Here is a 24,617-nt window from a genome sequence, read left to right on the forward strand (position 1 = left end):
AGTTATAGTTACTAGTTACTTTTCCCAAAAAGTAACTGAGTTAGTAACGGAGTTACTTTGTCATAAAAGTAACTAATTACCAGGGAAAGTAATTATTCCGTTACATTTTGTTCCCCCCCCCAAAAAAAAAAAAAAAAAAATCAAATTCAATTAGTGTAATCATAATAAAAGTGAATGTTAAATGTGTTTAATGACTGAAATGGACACTTAACAGAACCAGTTAGTAACATTATCTACACTATATTAATATTTTTGTGGGACAATGTGAGATAAGACATCTATCAAATATAATATATTTTTGCAGTTATTAAAATTATGTTACTAATTACTGGCCACTGACGAGGACAAACGCTTTGTTCCTCGACATAATGTGCATTGCACGTAAACACTCTTGCCTTTTATTTCAAGTAGTGAAAAGTGCTGGCTGTATTTCCAGTGTGAAAGCGCAGTGCTGGGCTGACCGCTCGCCATCGCTGGCTCTTCCGATTGAAAGCGTGCGCAGTAGTGCAGTAGGCGTGGCCTACCTACATATGTTGTCCAAATCTACTCTGATTGGCTTACTGTGCCGTTGTCTCGTGTCTCCCCGCCCCACACTAAAGCAGAGTAAAGAAAGGCTGAACGAGCAGCGTGCCAGATGAAAACAGCTTTAATAAAGTAACGCATAGTATTTTATTGTAAGTAACGGGAACGGCGTTATAACGATGTAAAAAGTAATTAGTTAGATTACTCGTTACTAAAAAAAGTAACGCCGTTAGTAACGCCGTTTATTCTAACGCCGTTATTCCCATCACTGGTTAAGATATTACTATTCATCTCACCTCATTATCTCTAGCCACTTTATCCTGTTCTACAGGGTCGCAGGCAAGCTGGAGCCTATCCCAGCTGACTACGGGCGAAAGGCGGGGTACACCCTGGACAAGTCGCCAGGTCATCACAGGGCTGACACATAGACACAGACAACCATTCACACTCATTCACACCTACGGTCAATTTAGAGTCACCAGTTAACCTAACCTGCATGTCTTTGGACTGTGGGGGAAACCGGAGCACCCGGAGGAAACCCACGCGGACACGGGGAGAACATGCAAACTCCACACAGAAAGGCCCTCTCCGGCCACGGGGCTCGAACCCGGACCTTCTTGCTGTGAGGCGACAGCGCTAACCACTACACCACTGTGCCGCCCGATATTATTATTATTATTATTATTATTATTAACAATGCTCATTGTAAAAGTGAGACCCCAGACATTTACTAATGGAACAGTGGTGTGCCATGTACAGTCTTTCTTCTTATAGCATAAAGAAGCCAATGCCAGTAAGTGTTAAGAGACTGAACAAGGTCAGCACTGTGATGAATGGCAAATATGTTAGATGTCTATAAAATGTACAGCATAACTTTGGTTTCTCATGGTATTTTTTTTTATACATATAATTACACTTTACCCATGATTAGCAATTAAAACAGGAAAATAAAATAAGTGTTTCATCAAATACCCAAATCGTTGTGCAAAAGGATTTGGCCATTGTCCACGCTCAGACTGTAAATTCAGGCTTTATTAAAGGCAAGCACACTTGTTTTGTTGAGCAGTTACTGTAAAGTGACTAGAATTGCTGTAATGTTACAAAGTGCCTAATAAGAATTATATAAATAATATAAAAAAGTCATAAAATTTTTATTCCATTTACTTTAGTGATTTTCTAATTTAAGGGTATTTAACTTGAACCTATTTCTTGAAATTCAACTGAAAACGTTAATACAGGGTGTTCAAAATTTTTTAATTTTACATATAGAAATACTGTAGAAAAACTGAATGATTTGGTAAAGGAAACAGCATTAATACTTGAATGGAGATGACATAGAAAAAGCTAAATCAAAAAACACATAATGATGTGCACATTTAAACGGTATCAATAATTCAAATTCTCCTTAATCTATAATTTGCCATTAAAATGTAATAACTTTTGCCTGCTGTGAAATGTTTTTGCATTTTTCACAATTTCAACATATGCTCACAAGTGGGGGAAAATATTATATTAATCAATAATAATAATAATAATAATAATAATAATAATAATAAACAACCAATAATGTCATGTCTTGTTTCAGCTGCTCCTTATTACCAAGCACAGCTAACAATGTTGGATTCATTTAGACTTCACAGTACAGAAGAAAAATACCTTAAGATTTCTGTTTCATGTTGTCTCTAAAAGGTACACGTACACCATTCAGTAATCTATCAAAAGAATTTCTCTGTTTTCCATCTGGTATATTTGTTTAAGGGAAGAAAAAAAAACATTCAAGGGTGCTTTACAAATATTTTAAAGAGCATGACAATTACAGGTTCCTTAGAAATATATTATCACAACCCTACTGCTGAGGGCACTCGAAAATACATCCATCCATCCATCCATCCATCCATCTATTATCCGTAACCACTTATCCTGTGCAAGATCGCAGGCAAGCTGGAGCCTATCCCAGCTGACTATGGACGAGAAGCTGGGTACACCCTGGACAAGTCGCCAGATCATCGCAGGGCTGACACATAGAGACACACAACCATTCACACTCACATTCACACCTATGGTCAATTTAGAGCCACCAATTAGCCGAACCTGCATGTACTTGAACTGTGGGGAAACCGGATCACCCGGAGGAAACCCACGCAGACACGGGAAGAACATGCAAACTCCACATAGAAAGGCCCCTGTCAGCAGCTGGGATCAAACCCAGAACCTTCTTGCTGTGAGGCGACAGTGCTAACCACATCACTGTGCCGCCCCACTTGAAAATACATGTAAAAGCAATTGAACCTAAATACCTCATGAAATTTTCCTACAAGCCCTGGTACAGCCTTGACTAATTTGAATGCAAAGCTGTTGTTATACTATTAGTTTTAATTCACACTTAATAACAGCCAGGGTGTAGACAGTAAATTTGTGTTACAGAGGTGACGATAGATGGAAACGTTCAGCATATCAAACTCAATAGGGAGCCACATTCCTGTGCTTATACACAGAGGGAGTTTAACCAGTTTGAATAGCTTTGGGAGAGACCCAGTGTTTCAGTGCGTCATGTAATGACACCATTTAATTAACTTTTCCCAAGACCACCAGGACGAAAAAAGAGAGCCATACAGATCAACCTCAACATTTCAAAAGATTATGAGCACGAATGCCCAAAAGCCTCTTTTCAGCAGCTCAATTTAAAAAGCATTAGCAACCCTGCAGCATTTGGGGTCGAGATTGTCTTGCATTCTCAAACACTGCATCATCAACCCCAATCAAATAATTTATAATTATAATCCAGTATTCCATAAAATATCTTGGTTTTCTATTTTTGTTTATTCCTAGCATTTCAATTATATTGGCCAGTATTAGCTTGTGGTGTCAGGTTACTGATCCATATAAATGCATGAAGGTTTAATCTGAAAGTTACATTTAATGAAAAGCAACAATGTTATTATAAAAACATTATGGTACATTTGGTCCTCTTATAAATATAATCATGTGACCGATACATAAAGTCACGAATGGCTATATAGAGCTCATATAATCAACATATTTGGTTTTGTCAGTTTAAGTTAGCATTTCCTTTGACTGAGGAAAACAAGTACAAAATAGCACTTGATTGTTTTGATTTGAAATATGTCTTCTGTAAAATGTAAAATACTGATTTCCTACACAACAGTTCTGTAAGTCTCATGAAAGTGAGGCCAAGGGTCTTTTATACTTTTTGAATACTCCAAAACATTTAGTAAAGAATGGAAGTGAAGAATAAAAAACTTAAAAATGACACTGTTACATTTTAGTCTTCAACCAACACGGTTCAATTAAGTAGTTCAGTATATCCAGCATCTGAACCTGCATAGTCTTTATAATAAGGTGCATTTAGACACAGCCTCCCCAAACTGTGGCTTGTAAGGATTTTTTGTTTTTGTGTGGATCTTGACATCTGTTTGAAAAGGTTTATAAAGCTACCACTATGTCAAAAAAAAAGGGGGGGGGGGACATGGCCTTTTAGCTTTTTTGTTGTTTTGGCCACTTGACACACTATTTAGATTACATATGAGCCCACTGGGCAAAGAGGTTTAGGCACCAACAAACAGTCTTCCATTCAGATGAAAAAAGAATCCATGAATGCCTCTCAGGACAAATGATACATACTATAGGCCAAAGGTGTCGAGTAAATCCCAAGTGGAGGCATAGGGAGCATGTATCTGCGCAAAGGAAAGTGTCCTGATTGTCCATAGAGGAGTGCTGCTGCCCCCTGTGGCTGACTATTGAGAGGAAACGGGAAAGGGAGGCCCGAGTGCGTTGAGGGCTTGGCTGCCATTTTGAGCTTCTCCATCTCAGCCTCCTGCAGTCGTTTGGCTTTGGCCCGTCTGTTCTGGAACCAGATCTTGACCTGGGTTTCAGTCAGGCACAGAGAGCTAGAGAACTCGGCACGCTCAGCAATGGAGAGGTACTGCTTCTGACGGAACTTGCGCTCCAGCGCCAAGAGCTGAGCCGTCGTGAACGGAGTGCGAGGCTTACGATTTGTCTTGTGCTTTCTGAGAGAACATGTGTTTGGACCCAAGTGTCCTGTAACATGGGAGAAATTGCAAACCACAATATGTTCTCAGAAAAATTACAGAAAACAATTACTTTTTTCATTCAATATGCCTCATGGGCACAAGATAAATTCCACAGCAAATTCTCATTTATGTACTCTTTTATACTTTATATGCCAAGCTTTAATTTTTAATCCAATGGTTCTCGAACCAAAGGTCCATTGCCTGGGGTTCATAAGCTTGCTCTTGTGGTTTTAATAAACTGCTATCAAAAGTTTTCATAGTTATTATTTAGTCATTATAGTTCAAAGCGCAATATCTGTCTCATAATTAAAACCATGATATTGCTGTTTTCGATGTCAGTTTGACGTACACGATGTTGCTCTGTGGGTAGAAAGTCTTTAAATAAAGCTCTGAGACCTATAAATAAATGTTTGTACACGTTTGCCTAATGTATCCAGTACTTGATTAGTATTTATGCCTGCCTGAAGGAAGTTTCAGAACCCCAAACATTTGCCTGCTAGTCTGGTGAAGGGGACTAAATATTTTTGGGTTTCATTTCAAGAATTGTATTATACAAGAAAGAAAGGGGGAAAAAATGATGCAGTTTGTATAGTTGCTCAGCTGGACACTGGGTTTTCATTGTAGCAGGAGTAATCACAACACGACACATTCAGAAACAAAGTGTACCTTTGTCCCTTTAAATCTAAAAGCAATTTATTTACTTTAAACCATATCGACGTTTCCAGGTGAAAGGTAGATACATATTAAAAAAGGTACAAGAGTGAACGAATGAGAAAAGGAAATAGTTTTTGCTGTTGTTATAATATTACCTCATATAGCCTGTTACAAATGTTAAGCTCAGCTATTGTGGAGAAAAGCCTGTGTTGTCAGTATGTTGTGCGTAAACCTACGTGGCTGCGGTGAGCACGCGGACTTGGGCCAGGTCGCTTCGTCCCGATCCGACGCTTCCGACTTGACGGGGGACGACGGGACGCGGTCCTGGGGCGCAGGCGGCCCGTAGAGGAGCGTCGCGCGCCCGTTGCCGTATTGAGGCGTTTCTGCGCGTGCCCTGGTCCCTGCGCGAGCCATGAGCGCGTCCACGCTGAACGGCAGGCTCGCGGCGCGCTGAGCCGAGCACGCGGCGTCTTCGCGGAGCTCCGTGCCCATACCTTGCCTCATGCGTCGGCCTCGGGAAATCACAAGCTCGTGCCCCAAAGTAAATAAATAAATAAATAATAATAATAATATGGGTAATAATAAACGCCGGCGCTTCCGCGAGTGTGCAGGTTCTCCTCCACTCCACTCCACTCCACTCCGAGTCAAAGTTCTCAGTGTTTGAAGAGCATCCTGGAGCAAAGTTGCAGGCAGTCACCGTCACCGCCCGTCACCGCCCAGCCGAGAGAGAGAGAGAGAGAGAGAGAGAGCTTTTTGAGAGAAGTGTGTGCGTGCGATTGGCTCGTTTTAAGCGCATTTATTCTGTCCATTATACCTGATTAACGTCAGGAGATGGGACACGCGCTGGGCTTAGTGTTTAATGACATGACGGGTTCCCATTAAGATAAGATAAGATAGCCTTTTATTATCCCACAAGAGGAAATTTACACTGTTACAGCAGCAAAATATAAAGAGAAAATGATAAGGCAGGGAAGGAGTAGTGCAAAAGTACTAAGTATACAAAAAAAATTATACTACCGTTCAAAAGTTTGGGGTCACTTTGGAATTTCCTTATTTTTGAAAGAAAAGCACTGCTCTTTTCAATGAAGATCACTTTAAACTAATCAGAAATCCACTCTATACATTGCTAATGTGGTAAATGACTATTCTAGCTGCAAATGTCTGGTTTTTGGTGCAATATCTCCATAGGTGTATAGAGGCCCATTTCCAGCAACTCTCACTCCAGTGTTCTAATGGTACAATGTGTTTGCTCATTGCCTCAGAAGGCTAATGGATGATTAGAAAACCCTTGTACAATCATGTTAGCACAGCTGAAAACAGTTGAGCTCTTTAGAGAAGCTATAAAACTGACCTTCCTTTGAGCAGATTGAGTTTCTGGAGCATCACATTTGTGGGGTCGATTAAATGCTCAAAATGGCCAGAAAAATGTCTTGACTATATTTTCTATTCATTTTACAACTTATGGTGGTAAATAAAAGTGTGACTTTTCATGGAAAACACAAAATTGTCTGGGTGACCCCAAACTTTTGAACGGTAGTGTATATATATATATAATCTCATCTCATTATCTCTAGCCGCTTTATCCTTCTACAGGGTCGCAGGCAAGCTGGAACCTATCCCAGCTGACTACGGGCGAAAGGCGGGGTACACCCTGGACAAGTCGCCAGGTCATCACAGGGCTGACACATAGACACAGACAACCATTCACACTCACATTCACACCTACGGTCAATTTAGAGTCACCAGTTAACCTAACCTGCATGTCTTTGGGCTGTGGGGGAAACCGGAGCACCCGGAGGAAACCCACGTGGACACGGGGAGAACATGCAAACTCCGCACAGGAAGGCCCTCGCCGGCCACGGGGCTTGAACCCGGACCTTCTTGCTGTGAGGCGACAGCGCTAACCACTACCCCACCATGCTGCCCTATATCTATATATATCCATCCATCTATCCATTATCTGTAGCTGCTTATCCTGTCCTACAGGGTCGCAGGCAAGCTGGAGCCTATCCCAGCTGACTATGGGCGAGAGGCGGGGTACACCTTGGACAAGTCGCCAGGTCATCGCAGGGCTGACACATAGACAACCATTCACACTCACGGTCAATTTAGAGCCACCAATTAGCCTAACCTGCATGCCTTTGGGGGAAACCCACACAGACACAGGGAGAGCATGTAAACTCCACACAGAAAGGCCCTCGTCGGCTGCATTTCTGGATATTGTTGATATATAGTTTTCGCTTTGTATGGTAGATGCAGCAACGAACTGTGTTTGCCAACAATGGTTTTCTGAAGTGTTCCTAAGCTCATGTAGTAATATCCTTTACAAAATGTTGGCTTTTTATGGCAGTGGCGCCTGAGGGATCAAAGATCACAGGTGTTCACTGTTGGTTTTTGGCCTTGCCCCTTTCATGCAGAGATTTCTCTGTATTCTCTGAATCTTTTGATGTTATGGATTGTTGAAGGTTAAATAGCTAAATTCCTTGCAATTGTATGTTGAGAAACATTGTTTTAAAACTGTTGGACTATTTGCACATGCAATTTTTCAAAAAGTGGTGAAACTCACCCCATCCTTACTTATGAATGATTGACCCTTTCCAATTACCAATTAACCTGTTGAATGTTCCAAAGAGGGTTTTTTTTTTCTTTTCTTTCTTTTTTTTTTTTAATTCCACAACTTTCCTAGTCTTTTGTTGCCTCCACTTTTTGGAATGTGTTGCAGGCATTAAATTCAGCATAAGTATATATTTACAAAAAGCAATAAAGTTTATCAGTTTGAATATTACATATCTAGTCTTTGTATTGTATTCAATTCAATATAGGTCAAAAAGGATTTGCAAATCAATACATTCTGTTTTTATTTATGTTTTACAAAACTTTTTGGAAAGTTTGCTAAGAATGGAAGACACATAATGTAGTGGTTATCATGTTCACTTCACAATGAAAGGTACCCGGTTCAAAACTGGGCAGAAACACAAGTGACTACCTGCCGGGCGTGGTACCTGTAATCCAAGCTTCTAGGAGGCTGAGGCTGATGGATTGTTTGACCTCAGGGGTTGTAGACTATGCTGATTGGGTGTCTACACTAAGTTTGGTATCAATATGGTGCTCCTGAGGAAGCTCAGGACCACCAGGTCACCTAAGGAGGGGTGAACCGGCTCAGGTTGGGAATGGAGCAGATCAAAGACCATGTGCCAATCAATAGTGGGATCGTGCCTGTGAATAGACACTGCAGTGCAGCCTGAGTAATACAGTGGGACTCAGTCTTTTATTTGTGGCAGCCATGGCCTGAAGAGGCTGATAAGAAGCAGCCTTGGGCCCAAAGGGTCGCTGGTTTGATTTGCGGGACTGGCAGGAAAAATGTGGGGGGAGTTGAGTGAACGAACAGCACTTTCCCCTCCTGCTACATCATGGCTGAAATGCCCTTGAGCAAAGCACCTAACTCCCAACTGCTCCCTGGGCACTGTAGCATAGCTGACCATTGCTCTGGGTATATATGTGTGTGTATGGTCATTGCTCACTTATGTGTGCATGCGTGTGTTCACTGCTTCAGATGGGTTAAATGCAAAGGAGGAAATTTCACTGTGCATGAGTGTACATGTGACAAATAAAGGCTTCTTCTTCTTCTATGTATGAAATCCCAGATCACATATTATCACTTTCAGAAACAAGGGTACTCATTTCTTGTTGCTGAGGCAATATCATCAAGGTTCAAACTTCTGTACAGACAGTGTGTATCTTTTTACCTTGAACATTGCATATAGTTGCCTTTACTAGTACTGTATATCACCAGTATATCAGCTACAATAACCTATAGTGCTGCGCCATTTTGTACATTTAGTACGGTACACTTATAGAAGAAAGCATGCTAAACTGTACTTTTCCTTGTCACTGATAAGCTTATGTTCTGTACCTTTCATTTGAAAATGTGGATATGTGTACCCAGGGCCGCTGACAGCTTTGGCTGGGCCCGGGACAAAATGCTCTGAATGGGCCCCCCCCCCCGGGCCAACCCACACACACACACACACCTCTCTTATCCCAGTCTCTACTCACGCGATTGGGGTGCTCTTGAAGGAGCAGTGATGGACGGGGGATTTCGGGCAGGGCTGGGGGCGAACATAGTATACTGTGCGTGCGTACTGTCCAGTGTGAAAAGCAGAGAAGAACACACCGCTCGAGAAACGGCGGGATATGATTGCGGGCTAATGTGAATATTCTTAGCTTCAATCAGATATATGAAACACAATGTTATTAAGCCGTTGTGGTTATGAAATTATTCAATGCCCTGTGCGTTTGATATGGTGTTCAGTGTGACTTGCTCTCCCCTCGTTTGTAACATGAATTGCGTGCCGCACGTGCCTTGGTTGGGGTTACTTTACGGGGCTGGAAAAAGTTGGCTGTGTCTTACCTGGCTCAGCTGCCCTACTGCCTTTGCTAGTACCTGCTGCATCATCCGAATCTTTAAAATATTTATGCAGTGAGCCCCTGAGTCTCTTGGTTTCTTCCTCTCTTTTTCTCTTTTCTGTGCTCCTGACTTGTGCATGTTGGCAAATGGCACGCACGCTGATTGTCGAAGCGCTATGATCGAACGATGTCGTTTTTTTCCCCTTAAAGGTGGGGTATGAGATTTTGGAATAACGGTTCCCGCAAGCCATATTTTGAAAAGAAACACGCCCGCCCTCGCCATGCTCCCCCCCGCATCTCCACCCCTCCTCCCCCTTATAAAGCCTGAGAAAATCAGCCTTTATAATGGGTGTCTATTGCGTTACACACCAGTGGAGCAGAGTGTAGAGAGCTTGGAAAAATAGCTCAAACTTTCTCATTTAAACTGTGTTTTCAGCCCCAATTTTCACTCCACACACATAATTTTCTCAAAGGTAGTAGCCACACTTGTCCTGATTCACACAATGTGTCTACCTACACGATAGGACTTGCAGTTTTTGAATGAGAAGCCTGAAAGTGAGGAGAGGACAGGCGCGCTGCCCCATAGACTGCCATTATAAACTTGGCAGAAAAGTCACTCATTTTTAACTCGCTCTAGTGACCTCATTTTTTACACTACAGACAAAAAAATTACATCAGTGTGTTCAGGAGAGCTTTGTGGCGCTTACTGTGAAAGAATTTTGTGAATATCTCCTTCCGTTTTCGTGTAAATCCCCATTGTTTGGAGGGAGTGCACTGAGAGAATCCTGTGACACTCTGCTCGCAGCGCGCGGGTTGGGGGAGGGGCTGCTCGCTCTCTCACACATACACACACACAGAGAAGGGAATGGGCTGAAAGAGTCAGACCAAACCATTTTTGCATTAGGGGTGGTAGGGGGTTCTTGACGCCTTTTTCAAAGACAATAAAGGCAAAAGATCTAGAAATCATTTATTGAATGCAAATATAGCACATTTCTCCCCCAAAGCAACACATTTTGAAATGAAATAAAATAATCGCAACTTCCTGAGAGCCCAGTTCTGCCCCCCCCATTCCTGGGCCCGGGACAACATACCTGTTTGTCCCCCCCTGTCGGCGGGCCTGTGTGTACCTCTGCAAAACATTTAAGGTACATAACTGGATCTTTCAGAGTAAAGGTTTAAGTATGATAGTTTGTCACTCAATAAATAACAAAGAGCTCCTTTATGAAGAATAACTTCACTTGTCTTTATGTTAGCCCTTACAGAAAAATTCACATGAATTTCACTTGTGAAAATAAAACCATGCACTTCATGTTCAAACTGTGTGAAAAACCAACATGTGAAGTGTCTAAAAACCATGGGAAGCAATTATAAGCCAACGATCTACCAATCATACCATGTTTATAAACAATATCTGACAAGCTGTGACAGTTTGTGACTAGAAATGCATCAATCCCACATTTTCCATTTTCAATCCAATACTGATATCAGGCCTCTGGAGTGTCGGCTAATGTTTCTTACCCTACTGAACCAATACAAGTATTTTAGTAACTGGTGACCTTCTGCAAGCGTTTTTATGCCAAGGTGTACAAAACAGTACAGTTGTAACAGCAGCTGGCTTAAGTTCAATTTGTCAGTCGGTATAGGGTGACCAGATTTCCCTAGTCTGAAACCGGGACACTTTTGCACGTGACCATGCTCGTGCATGCACACCTTTTTTTTACGTAAACGTGACACTCAGAGAGGCGCTCTTATCACTTTGTTGAAGCTCACATTTATCAACATCTCACATGAAATAAAACAAACAGGCATTTTGTTATCTAGTAGCATGGTGGTATACAGATCAGTTAAATTATGGTCAGACAACAGATTTTGTAATGGCTGAGAATAGGCCAGGCTATGTCCATAGGCCAAATTTAAACTGATTTATTTTACCTGTTTGTGAGAACACCAAGAAGAATGCATATGCACATGTAGGCTATATCTCTAAAATTGTATGCACTATAGCATGAACTTAAAAAGTAGATATGTGACCTCAACATAGCCTAGGTCAGAATCAACCTTACTAACCATTCCCCACAACTGAATGAATAAAGCAAGAAGATGTGTACAAAAGTGAACACTTTAATGGAAGGTGCAACAAGCTGTTCAACACAGCAATATGGCCAAACTGTCAGAATGGTATGTTAAACAGAAACAAAAAAGAGACAAGTGATTTGAGAATATATACTACGGAAGCCGAGAGAGGCCCTTCATATAATCCTTTTTTTTTATTCACCTTGTTATCCCGAGATAACGACATAATTAATTCAGGATCTCGAGAAAACAACACAACTAATTTGAGATCTCAAGAAAACAAAACCGTTATTTTGAGATCTCGAGAAAACAAAACAATTATTCCGTGATCTCGAGAAAACAAAACGATTATTTCATGATCTCGAGTAAACAGCTGAGAAATGGTTCATTCAGGTGCGCCAAGAGACTTGTGATATGCTGACTTTGGGGCTATTTCTCATTCTGTATAGACGCAACTTTGGTCATTAGAATGTCTGGAATAATCAATCACCTAATAAGGCAATATTTTGATGAGGGGTTGACACAGGGAGAGATTGCATTAAGTCTTTTAATAAGGGATAATTTCAAAATTAGTCCACGGCACCTCCGCAGAAGACTGGCCCGGCTTCATCTCTACCGACAGAGATACAGTGATCCAGCTGAGATCATGAAATAATTGTTTTGTTTTCTCGAGATCACGGAATAACGGTTTTGTTTTCTTGAGATCTCGAATGAGTTGTGTTGTTTTCTCGAGATCCTGAATTAATTATGTCATTATCTCGGGATAACAAGGTGAATAAAAAAAGATTATATGAAGGGCCTCTCGCGGCTTCCGTAAATATACACTCAAACAAAACAGCAATAAAGGAGGAGAGGGGCGACAGCCTGAGGAAAGCCCCCACAAGAGCGCACATCATTTGCAACATAGGCTACCCAACTCAGTACAAGAACAAAGCACTTACAGTGTGTGCAGTAGGCTTCGTGCGCATTGTTCTGCACCTCTCGGAGGAAGGGGTAGGTGCCCTGTAAATCTTTGGAAAAGGTACATTTTCTTTTTGGCATAATTGCTGCGGCATTACTGCTGCTAGACAAAGAACATTCGCTCCAGTTAATGTTTATTTTATTGTTGCATGGCAACACGTTCTGTTGTCTGGAATAATGTGGCTAAATAAACACCCATGCCACAGGGCCAGGGGGCAGTAACCAGGAAAGTTTGTGATTCCTGTCAATTCATCAAAATAGTAAATGCAGACATTTCTCCGCTAATGATTCCCACACTGCTCGGTCGCAAACATCGCGAGTGGCAAAAACCGGGACATATCCGTGTCCCGACAGACTTTTGTCGGGACTCGGGACACACAACCCCAAATCGGGACTGTCCCGGTAAAACCGGGACGTCTGGTCACCCTAAGTCAGTACCACATGCACTCAAGAAGGTATAAATCTACAAAATGTGAATCAGACCAGAAAATGTATTATACCATATTGGTATTATCAGTATTATCATTGATCCCTATACTGAATATCAGAACAGTACTTTCTCAAAAAAAAAAACCTACTAATGTAAAATCAACACTATGATCCAATAATTATATAATCACTTGATGTTTTTACATTGTTGTCACCACAGTTTAACAGCATGAAAACACAGTGGAAGACACAACTCATCCTTCATTGTCTCTGATCTGTAGTTGAAAGACTGTCCTGATCTATATTTGAAAACCAAATAAAAAAAAAAAAGCACATGCTTGATAAGGTTAAACATGTCCAAAAGCAAAACGTGCTCCTCTGTGAACTTTTGTAATCACAGTTTGAATAATAATTTAGGCACAGGAAAGATGATTGATAAAGGTAATTCCCCTCGTGTGCTTCTCTTAGCAGGCTGTGAAAGGCACTGGGATTGGGCTAGCCTGAAAATGACTGTCATTACATTGTTATTATTAACACCTTGTAATTAGGCCTTTGGAATCCGGTTCTTTTAACCGGGATTTAACAGTAATGACACAAAATTGCTACCTTCCTGAGGTGTATGGCGCCCACACTGATTAGTCGGAGACTGTCATTTTAAAAGCTATGAATTTTGCTCTGCTGTCATTTGACCTTCAAACTGTACATGGGGCTGTTTGCAACAACGCATGACTACAAGACACTGAAATTAAGTGCATGTTTGTCCTGCTGAAGTAGGACTGATTTTGTAGTCTAGGTGTGGTGCATAACTTTGACAAATGGGACTACCGTTTATTACAAATATGATTTTAACTTAAATGCATCCAGCTTTATATGGATGCCCACTGCCAGCTGGGTCTGATAAGATTTACAACGCGTCAGTGACAAACTGGAAAGAGAGCCTTTCCTCTATAAAGTGCACTGCGGTAATTATTTGATTCACTCTGGGAATGCAACAGTACAAGTCAAGAGTAATAGTTAAGTGCCTCCACTGAGTCTGGGCTCCTGCATTCTTATTACAGCCCTCGAGGGGAACGCTGCTCTGTAATCGTGACAGGTTTAATGCCGTGGCAAAGGCCTCATGGGCTTATGGGTTCATTAAGGTTTATGAATCGCTGTGTTCACAGCTTGACTTGTTGGTGTAAATGCCTGTAAATCAATTAAGAACCTGCCTTTTCATCTTTTTCACGAGTCCCCTTCACAGAAGCGGTGATTAAGGAACACTCGTGGGTTAAGAATCAGAGTGAACTTGTTCCTCTGTGGCTAATTTGGAGTCATTAAGGTTACTTAATGAGAAGAAAGAGAAGACATAATTAGCAGGAAATTCTATTACAGTAGAAGAGCATATCCAGGAGCATAACAGTCATTAGTGGCTGAAGGGAGAATGCTTTGTATTCAGTTCTGCCAGGTAATTACTTACAATATTAACACACCTCATGGAGTATTAACCACAAATGCAAAGTTGAAATAACAAAGAATGTGATGAAATAATGAAAAGAGAGGGCGGTTCCTTTTTGACAGCTTTTAACAAAGTATGACAAACAAACTACTCTGAGAAGGGTGTGAGAAAATGCTGATGGGCTCACACCAGTAGTTTATGGAAAATGTCTGAGAACTCAAAACAACACATTGTTTTTGGCCTGAACATTTTAACCTCCTATTTCTATTTTGATACATGACCAGGTATGATGTTCTTGGCAAATAATAATAGGACATCTTAGCTTACTTTGTCTGAATGAGTAAATAGAAGAAGAAGCCTTTATTTGTAACATGAACACTCAAGCACAGTGACATTCGTCCTCTACATTTAACCCGTCCGAAGCAGTGAAGACACATATGTACAAACACAAGTGAGCAATGAGAGCACACACACATACCCAGAGCAGTGGGCAGCCATTCTACAGCACCCGGGGAGCAGTTAGGGGTTAGGTGCCTTGCTCAAGGGCACTTCAGCCCATGGCCGCCTCACATTAACCTAACTGCATGCCTTTGAACTGTGGGGGAATGCAGAGCACCCAGAGGAAACTCACGCAGACATGGGAAGAACATGCAAACTCCACACAGAAAGGCCCCTGTCGGCCGCTGGGCTCGAACCCAGAACCTTCTTACTGGGAGGCAAAAGTGCTCACCACTACACCACCATAAACCTGAATAGCATAAGAAAAGAGCAGAGAAAAGCATATACATTGTAATATGACCATACTGATGATAAATTTGAATAAGCAATTAACGCGGCTGAATGGCAACAGCAATAACATTTTAATGCTGTACTATTAATAATTTCATAGCTATAAATAAGGCAACATGAAGTGGTTATTTTGTATTAGTGCGTCATGGCACCACTTTTGACAAGCATCACAATTCATGAATAGATAAAACATGATCTGTTTTGACGTTTTAATGACCAATAAATGCATACTTCTCTGTCAACACATTTTGTTGTCATTTCTCTAATTAGATCAAAGACAGTAAAGGAAAAAAAAAAACCTGTAAAAGGCTGCTACCCTTTCTCAGTGATACCCCTTCCATAAAATCATTTACATAAATACATGTGATTGGATTCAGAGAAATTTACCGAAAGATACTCTGATTACATTTTAGTACTATACTAATATTCATAGACACTTCATAGGTTTCATAGGCCTGACTACAACATAGGAACAGCATGCACACATGCAAAGCTATCCTTATCTTAGGTTCACACTAGCAAGCAACAAGTCTGTTGCTGTGAACAACATGTAGCAGCTGCTCCTGTTATTGTTTCTGGGAGTGCAGTGTACAACGTGTCTTTTCTTTTAATGGTTCTGATCATAAATGTTAATAGCTTACAGCTACAGTGCCCTCCATGATTATTGACACACCTTGTAAAGATTAGTAAAAACATTTTAAAAAATCCACCTTTTGGTGAAGTAGCTTCATCTGACACTGAAAAAATGAGAAAAAAATCCAACCTTTAAAGGTGCTGACTCCAAAGTCATCTGAATTAAAAAAAAAAAAAAAAAATTATTGTGCGTGGCATTTTCCTATGTCTTGCAAGAACAATATCATGCGGACAAGATGTGATCATTTAGATGTGCTGAAGGTCGCTTTTCTCCATTTTGGGACCAAATATCCTACCTCTTGAGGTAAACGGTATGATCCTCTGGAAATCGCCAAACATGAGGAGCTTTAACTAATTAGCATAACTATGGAACTGCATCACACCAAGATGGCGACAGTTTTGAGTTGCAGGTATGTAATTTGTAGTTGACATTCATGAATAGATCCATGAAACAAAAGACGAATATACACTATATTGCCAAAAGTATTCGCTCACCTGCGTTGACTCACATATGAGCTTAAGTGACATCCCATTCCTAATCCATAGGGTTCAATATGACGTCGGTCCACCCTTTGCAGCTAGAACAGCTTCAACTCTTCTGGGAAGGCTGTCCACAAGGTTCAGGAGTGTGTTTATGGGAATTTTTGACCATTCTTCCAGAAGTGCATTTGTGAGGTCACACACTGATGTTGGACAAGAAGGCCTGGCTCTCAGTCTCCGCTCTAATTTATCCCAAAGGTGTTCTATCGGGTTGAGGTCAGGACTCTGTGCAGGCCAGTCAAGTTCATCCACACCAGACTCTGTCATCCATGTCTTTATGGACCTTGCTTTGTGCACTGGTGCACAGTCATGTTGGAAGAGGAAGGGGCCAGCTCCAAACTGTAAAAACAGTCTGCATGCCTAGGTGCTTGATTTTATACACCTGTGGCCATGGAAGTGATTGGAACACCTGATTCCGATAATTTGGATGGGTGAGCAAATACTTTTGGCAATATAGTGTATCTTTTCTCTGTTACTGCTTTTGCGTTATGGTTTCTTTCTCTGTAAGATCAAAACATTAGGTGTATAACTCCATACTCACTACCGTGGAGTCGAGCCCATGCATTCTAAGGCTAAGATAGCTAAGCACTAGCGAGAATTATTTAGTTATCTGTCCAGAAAAATTAGGTCATCTAACCTTGCTTGATCTTGCAGTTGCACTCATTAGGAAGGCTTTCCTTTCCTTTTCTGCTGGTGTTTAGCTGACAGGAGAGCAGAGTCTGCCATGTTTGCCCGTGCCAACTTGTTTTGGTTAAAAGTTTGTCAAACACACCCCACAATGGTCACGTGATACTGTTGCTCACTTGCTTCTGCAATCTCCGGAATCATAAAATGCAGAACACATTTAATCTTGGCAAAACATTTACACATAGGATACACTGTGTGTGCAGCAGGGAAACATTTCAAAACTGCAGCAGCAACAGAAATAGAACATTTTGCCCCAAATTCAACTTTGCAGTCAGCAACTTTAATTGAAATAAATTTATTCAGATAAAAACAAATCCCTCATCAATAAATACTTATTTTCAGAAGCTTGACTTCATGCTCAGTGAACCATTTTTGTGTTGATTTGGACAAAGGCTTAAGATCATTGTTCTGCTGGAAGATCCAATGATGACCCGGTTTTCGTTTCCTGGCAGAGGACAGCCAGATTTTGATTTAAAATGTCCTGGTATTTCATGGAGTCCATGATGCCATGTACCCAGCAAGAAGGTTCTGGATTTGAGCCCTGTGGCCGACGGGGGCCTTTCTGTGTGGAGCTTGCATGTTCTCCCGGTGTCTGCGTAGGTTTCCTCTGGGTGCTCCGGTTTCCCCCACAATTCAAAGACATGCGGTTAGGTTAACATGGGGCAGCCATGGCCTGAAGTGCCCTTGAGCAAGGCACCTAACCCCCAACTGCTCCCCAGGCGCTGTAGCATAGCTGCCCACTGCCCTGGGTATGTGTGTATGCTCATTGCTCACTTGTGTGTGTGCATGTGTGTGTTCATAGCTTCAGATGGGTTAAATGCAGAGGACGAATTTCACCGTACTTGAGTGTGCATGTGACAAAACAAAGGCTTTTTCTTCTCCTTCTTTTTCTACCCTACCAATGTTTCCAGGGCCTTTGGAGGAAAAACAGCCCCAAAACATAAGAGAACTTCCACCGTACTTTACAGTTGGGATTGGGTTCTCTTCATTATAACCATCCTTCTTTTTACACTGAACCCTTCTTGAATGTTTATTGCCAAAAAGCTCAATTTTTGTTACATCAGACCATAGAACACAGTTCCAGTTAAAGTTGTAATAGAGCAATTCCAGCGTTATGGACGTGACACTTGAACTCAAAATGGCAACAAATGACCCAGTGCATGTTTTATTGTCTCCCAGTATTTAAACAGGTGTTGCATATTTTAAGGCTGTACCATACTGGAGAAGTGATAGAACAATAACAATTCCCATAGTACATCTAGGGCATGCCAGAAAATGCCAATAAAAGATGCGTTATGGATGTGACAGAAAAAGTATCACTTTTCTTGGGTGACTGTACATTTTTATCAAACTCTGTGAAATTGTAAACCTAATGTCGAAATGGAGATATCCGTTTGATAGAGGGGTCCAAGGTGAATATTAAAAAATCTTTGTTTAAAATATTTTGTATTTCATGCAGAGTTTCGGAAGGAAAAGTCAGCGTTATGGATGTGACGAAATTCCGTTATGGATGTGACGCGTCTGAAATAGACATGGCATATGTTTAGAAAATCAGCAATTTAACCACCATAACCCTTTGAAAAACTCTCTAAATATCAGCTAAAACTATCAAAGTTCTTAAATAATATTTAGGATGGCTATTGTTTTGCTGTTTTGTGGATTTTAGCATACATTTCTGTGGCTTGTGGCAATAATATAGAATTGTACATGATCAAAGTTGATTTTAGCTTGGGTTTTACATTATAAGAAAGAAAGACTGACAGTGACATATTAGGTTGGTTACAAATTGGTTCAGCTTGTTCACATCTGTAAAATACAGGCCTAGGTGATATCTCTGGGAGTGGTTTTGATGTATTACATGTTGCTTTATTTTTGCATGGTGAGGTTGACATTTACATGGAATTGCCCAATAGTGTTTTGCAAACTTCAGGCTAATAATTGTGCCAATAATTGTGGAGGGCACTGTATATGTAACTTTACTAGCTGCACACATGCACCAGAGGAACCGACAATCTCTGCTACTTCTATCCAACCTCTTTTCTTCGAATGTTTCCACACATGTTTAATGAGGTCATATATATCAGGATAAGATGAAACCACAGTTACAGGCTTTTCTTCTATGGGGTACTAACTGAAGGAAAGAACTAAAGTTGTGAGTGAAGAACAGAAGACACATTGCACCTTATGTGCCATTGAATTGGTCAACAAATTTGGACATTATCATACCAAATTTGCAAGGAATTAAGAAAATCTCAACGGAAGTGTCACTTTGTTGCTTTTCGCTGAAATTGTGGCTCCGTGTTGCACACATACATTGAAAATAAATGGCCGGACGCCTGTTGTTTGCAAGCATGAACCTAGGGTTACACATGTACACTTGCGTCTTTGTGTGTCACTTCCAAAGCAGAGAAACAGTTAGCAAGAATTAATGATCATAAAATAATACTCGCCTTATCATCTGCCTTATGATAGACCCTTCTATAGGTCTTTTGTTATGTTAAATAATGTTACGATGATTTGTTTTTAAACATAGGAGTTGTTCCTCTTGCTATAAAAAGTAATGTCTTGGGAGGGTCTGCTACAAAGAAGCAAAAACCAAAAGGACGCCTGAAACAATAAACAAAATCAAACTCCTATTTCAGTTCAAAGATGTGACAATGAAAGCACATCGCTAAGTATATCAAAGCGATTACTGTGTTTACAGAATGCTCTGAGGAAATGGAGCGCAACATAAACGATTTGGCCTTTCGTGTTTACTTAAACATGCTTTATATTCTGACAATCACTTCGCAACTGGCTTTAGTAACACATATGCAAAACTGACTCTTATTAATTATCTTTCTCTTCATATTCAACGTTTTATTTCTCGTCCTTTTTTTTGCGTCATTAAGTCGTTTGTTAAAACACCAATGTTATGAAATCTGGCCTGAATGTGTGGAGCCACAAATATGACCTAAACAGCTTTGATTGATGAAAGTATTTAAGAATCAATCAGTTCCACACCCTTACCACTCTAAATTAGTGTGGGAACCATGCGTAATGTGTCTGAGGATTTCTCATCCATACTAACATTGTAAAATGTTAACAGCTTAAAAACAAAGTCAGTACAAAACACTGGGTGGGTTTAAAGTGGTTTAAGACACCACCAAATAGTGTATCTTAAATTATTTTTAAAGTATTAGTCAAAATGTGAAATAAAGAGGCACTTTGAGGTTCAGAGCTCTTAACAGTCACGCTGCTTGATGCCCTAAAACAGCCAATTTCTGTTCGTCAGGCTACAGTGAAATGTAAGCAGACCATTACGAACAGTTCAAGCCCCAGGAGACAGAGCAGCAGACAGCTCCACTTTTAGGGCTGGATTGCACCACAGGAACATTTTATTCCAAACAGTGCTGCCTTTGGCTGTATTCTTATCACATCAGAAACAAAACCCGACAGAACAACAGACCAGGCCAGTTCAAACACCACTGACAATTCAGTTTGCACAGAGAACTATGCACAGTCTTTTATGCATGGATGTCAGAAGAATTAAAACTCTTAGACGTTAAATCAGCACGAATGTTCATCACACAGATGGCCTGGCTGCCTCTCGGCTGTGTGGATGCAGCTCCAGGTTTTATCACGTTCTCATCAGAGCTTACATAGCACATGGCGCCGAAGTTCACTCCTGCCCTCCATAGTGTTCACCTCATGTTCCTCTAGGCAATGTGCAATTATACCTGCGCTCTAGGGTTCAACAGAGAGGCATTTTTTAAGAAAGAGCTGAACGACAGGCTAATTATCAGTTATGTCATCATCTTAATTTACAGGCCATCAGACAGTGATTAACGAGTATGCTGTCAGACAGGTCGAACATCATATTATCATCCGTCATTCAGAGAGAAAGAAAAAACCCTACCCACTGTTGACTTCTGCAAAATAAAAGTTTTTTTATATGTGTATTTAAACAAAATGGTGGTGCTTTTCAGAATTCATATTAATGCTGTAAATACACTTTAAAGCCCACCACACTGGCTTTTAATAGTTGGATTTATTAGCATGCCTGAATGAGAGTGAAGGGAAATTAGCATTCTATCACTGTTTTTTGTTATGTAATATGCTCTACTTTCTTAGAAGCCAAGCCAAGAAGCCTTTATTTGTCACATGCACACTCAAGCACAGACTTAAGTCTCATCTCATCTCATCTCATTATCTCCAGCCGCTTTATCCTGTTCGACAGGGTCGCAGGCAAGCTGGAGCCTATCCCAGCTGACTACGGGCGAAAGGCGGGGTACACCCTGGACAAGTCGCCAGGACAGACTTAAGTACACAGTGAAATCCCTCCTCTGCATTTAACCCATCTGAAGCAGTGAACACACACATGCACACATACTGTACATACCCAGAGCAGTGGGCAGCTGTGCTACAGCGCCCAGGGAGCAGTTGGGGGTTGGGTGCCTTGCTCAAGGCCACTTCAGCCCAACCTCAGGCCATAGCTGCCCCATGTTAACCTAACTGCATGTCTTTGAACTGTGGGGGAAACCAGAGCACTAGGAGGAAACCCATGCAGAAGCGGGGAGAATATGCAAACTTCACACAGAAAAGCCCCGTCAGCCACTGGGCTCAAACCCAGAACCTTCTTGCTGTGAGGCGACAGTGCTAACCACTACACCACCATGCCGTCTGTGCACATGTCCACGTCAAATTTACATACATTATATTTTCTGACTTTGTATCTATAGGTAAGAACAAAGCATGTATTCATAAGCATAAAAAAGTTAGCACCTATGGTTTACTCAGACACTATATTAATCAGCTCTGGACATGTGCACCATGCAATACTAATGACCTCAGACTAATGATAAGGAAAATAAGACAGAAGCCAGCAGTCACTTGAAAAGAGCTGCAGGGTGACCTGAAAGCAGCAGGAGCAACAATTACTGTACACAGAGAACAATAAGCAGCGAACTGCACTGTACTCATCTCCAGTCCTACATCCTACGCCTCCGTTACTAGAACCCGAATTCCAAAAAAGTTGGGATGCTGTGTAAAATGTAAATAAAAAAACAGAATGTGATGATCAGGCAAATCATGGAAACCCTATATTTCATTAAAAATAGTACAAAGGCAACATATCAAAATGTTGAAAGTGAAATTTTGCTTTTTGAAAAATATATACTCATTTTGAATTTGATACCAATAACATATTTTTTAAAAAATGATGGGTCAGGGGCATGTTTACCAATGTGCTGCATCACCTCTACTTTTAACAACACTCCTCAGTTCCCAAGCACAAATGTTTGGGAACTGAGGAGAACAACTGCTATACTTTTGAAAGTGAAATGTTGCCCCATTCTTGCATTATATACAATTTCAGTTGCTCAACAGTTTGGGGTCTCATTTGTCATATTTTGTGCTTCATAATGCGCCAATATTTTCAATGGGAGACAGATCTGGACTTCAGGCAGGCCAGTTTAGCACGTGGACTCTTACTATGGAGCCATGCAGTAGTAAAACATGCAGAAAGCAGCTTGGCATTGTCTTGCTGTACTAAGCAAGGCCTTCCCTGAAAAAGATGTCTAGATGGCAGCATGTTGCTCCAAAATCTGTATGTGTCATTCAGCATTAATGATGCCTTCCCAGAGGTGGAAACTACCCATGCCATGTGCAATAATGCACCCTCATACCATCACAGATGCTGGCTTTTGAACTGTGTTGTGATAAGCCTGATGATTCTTCTCTTCTTTAGCCCAGAGGATGCAGTGTCCATGATTTCCAAAAATAATTTAAAATTTTGATTCGTCAGACCTCGGGACAATTTTCCACTTTGCCTCAGTCCATCCTAAAAGAGCTCGGGCCCAGAGAAGGTGGCAATGTTTCTCGATATTGTTTATATATGGTGCTAATTTGCATTTGTGGATGCAGTGATGAACTGTGTTCACAGATGATGGTTTTCTGAAGTGTTCCTGAGCCCATACAGTGATTTCCACTACAGACATGTGTCTGCTTTTAATGCAGCGTTGTCTGAGGATCTGAAGATCACGGGCATCCAATGTTGTTTTTTTGCCACTGTCTCTTGCATACAGAGATTTCTCCAGATTCTCTGAAGATTTCAATTATATTATGTACCACAGATTATGTGATCCCCAAATTCTTTGCAATTTTACATTGAGGAATTTTATTCTTAAATTGTTGCACTGTTTGCCCACGCAGTCTTTAACAGAGCAGTGAATCCCTCCCCATCTTGACCTCTGAGAGACTCCGCCTCTCTGGGATATTCTTTTTATACCCAATCATGTTTCTGACCTGTTGTCAATTAACATAATTAGTTTTTTTTTTTCCTCACATTAAACAACTTTTACAGTCTTTTGGTGCTCAGTCCCAACTTTTTTGAAACGTGTTGCTGGAAATAAATTGAAAATGAGCATGTTTTTTCAAAACACAATAAAATTTCTCAGTTTCAACATTTGATATGTTGTCTTTGTACTATTTTCAGTGAAATATAGGGTTTCCATGATTTGCAAATCACTACATTCTGTTTTTATTTACATTTTACACTCATCTCATCTCATTATCTCTTGCCGCTTTATCCTGTTCTACACTGTGTCCCAAAAATCTTTTGGGAAAAATATACACCGACACAACAAAACAAAAAAGATTTCTTTGTCAATAATTTGGCAAGTCATGTTTTCACACCATACCCACAGTGAAGTATGGAAGTAGGACCATCATGTCATTGTGAGGACATTTGTCCCATGAAGGAAACATGAATGTAGCAATGTTAGAGGATTTAATGTCATTAGCCAAAAAAAAAAAAAAGAATCTGGGGAGAAGAAGGACATTTGAGCAAAAACAATGACCCCAAAAATACAGCCAAATAGTAGGCAACCTCCTCACTTGAATTCCTTTGAAAATTTATGGAGGATTTTGAAAATACATAGTCCGTCTGCAGGTGTTTTGATAATGGTGGTGGAGAAAGCCATCTCCAAAAGTCTAAAATTTCTCATACGTGTTATCAAGCCAACATTTCTCATACGTGTTCAACCAGGTTAAGATCTATTGACTGTGAAGGCCATATAATTACACATCATTACATGTGTGGATAAGGGTGGGGTCATCCTGGAAGATAAATCTTCTATTAGGATAGAAATATTTAGGATAAAGAAAATCAGTCAGAAAAACTTGAGTTGCAGTGATTTTGTAGTCCCCTTCCCTTTAAGGGGATAAGTTCTACCTCACTATGTACAGGACAAGCAGAATATCTAATTTGTTCCTTGGTGCAAAATGAATATCTGCAGAATGATATTACTGCATTAATCTCACAGTGGATCTGTAGTTCTGAACACCATACAGATTTGGTCAAAATCAGGGGTTAAATTGGGATTGGTTATGTGGGGGGGCTCTGCCTCATACCCGCCCCTGCCCCCGCCGCCCTGCCCCAATATACTTTTTGGAAA

General features: G+C 40.8%; 1 protein-coding gene across 2 annotated transcripts; it reads right to left on the reverse strand.

The window, feature by feature from the left end:
- Positions 1–3,704: 3,704 nt before the first annotated feature.
- On the reverse strand, positions 3,705–17,227 carry msx2a (muscle segment homeobox 2a). Of its 2 annotated transcripts, XM_060915235.1 has the most exons (3): positions 17,132–17,227; positions 5,465–5,900; positions 3,705–4,581 (listed from the first exon to the last, which is right to left on the reverse strand). In XM_060915235.1, exons 1-3 carry the CDS (start codon positions 17,156–17,158, stop codon positions 4,145–4,147), a joined length of 900 nt encoding a protein of 299 aa, XP_060771218.1. In that variant the 5' UTR covers positions 17,159–17,227; the 3' UTR covers positions 3,705–4,144. The 2 variants fall into 2 exon arrangements, with proteins under 2 accessions (XP_060771218.1, XP_060771219.1); XM_060915236.1 differs by lacking the exon at positions 17,132–17,227 and having other exon boundaries at positions 5,465–6,114.
- Between the last annotated feature and the right edge of the window lie 7,390 nt (positions 17,228–24,617).

This window comes from Neoarius graeffei, chromosome 2, assembly GCF_027579695.1.
Source record: "Neoarius graeffei isolate fNeoGra1 chromosome 2, fNeoGra1.pri, whole genome shotgun sequence".
In the NCBI taxonomy this organism is placed as follows: Eukaryota; Metazoa; Chordata; class Actinopteri; order Siluriformes; family Ariidae; genus Neoarius; species Neoarius graeffei.

What these genes read in the sequence shown, in the direction of transcription:
- msx2a (XM_060915235.1), bottom strand. Translation starts at nt 17,158, where the DNA reads ATGAGTGCAACTGCAAGATCAAGCAAG. An exon ending in CAACTGCAAGATCAAGCAAG is followed by an intron (nt 5,901 to 17,131) that starts GTTAGATGACCT and finishes ACTTTGCTCCAG; the next exon opens with GATGCTCTTCAAACACTGAG. An exon ending in CGCGTGCTCACCGCAGCCAC is followed by an intron (nt 4,582 to 5,464) that starts GTAGGTTTACGC and finishes CCCATGTTACAG; the next exon opens with GACACTTGGGTCCAAACACA.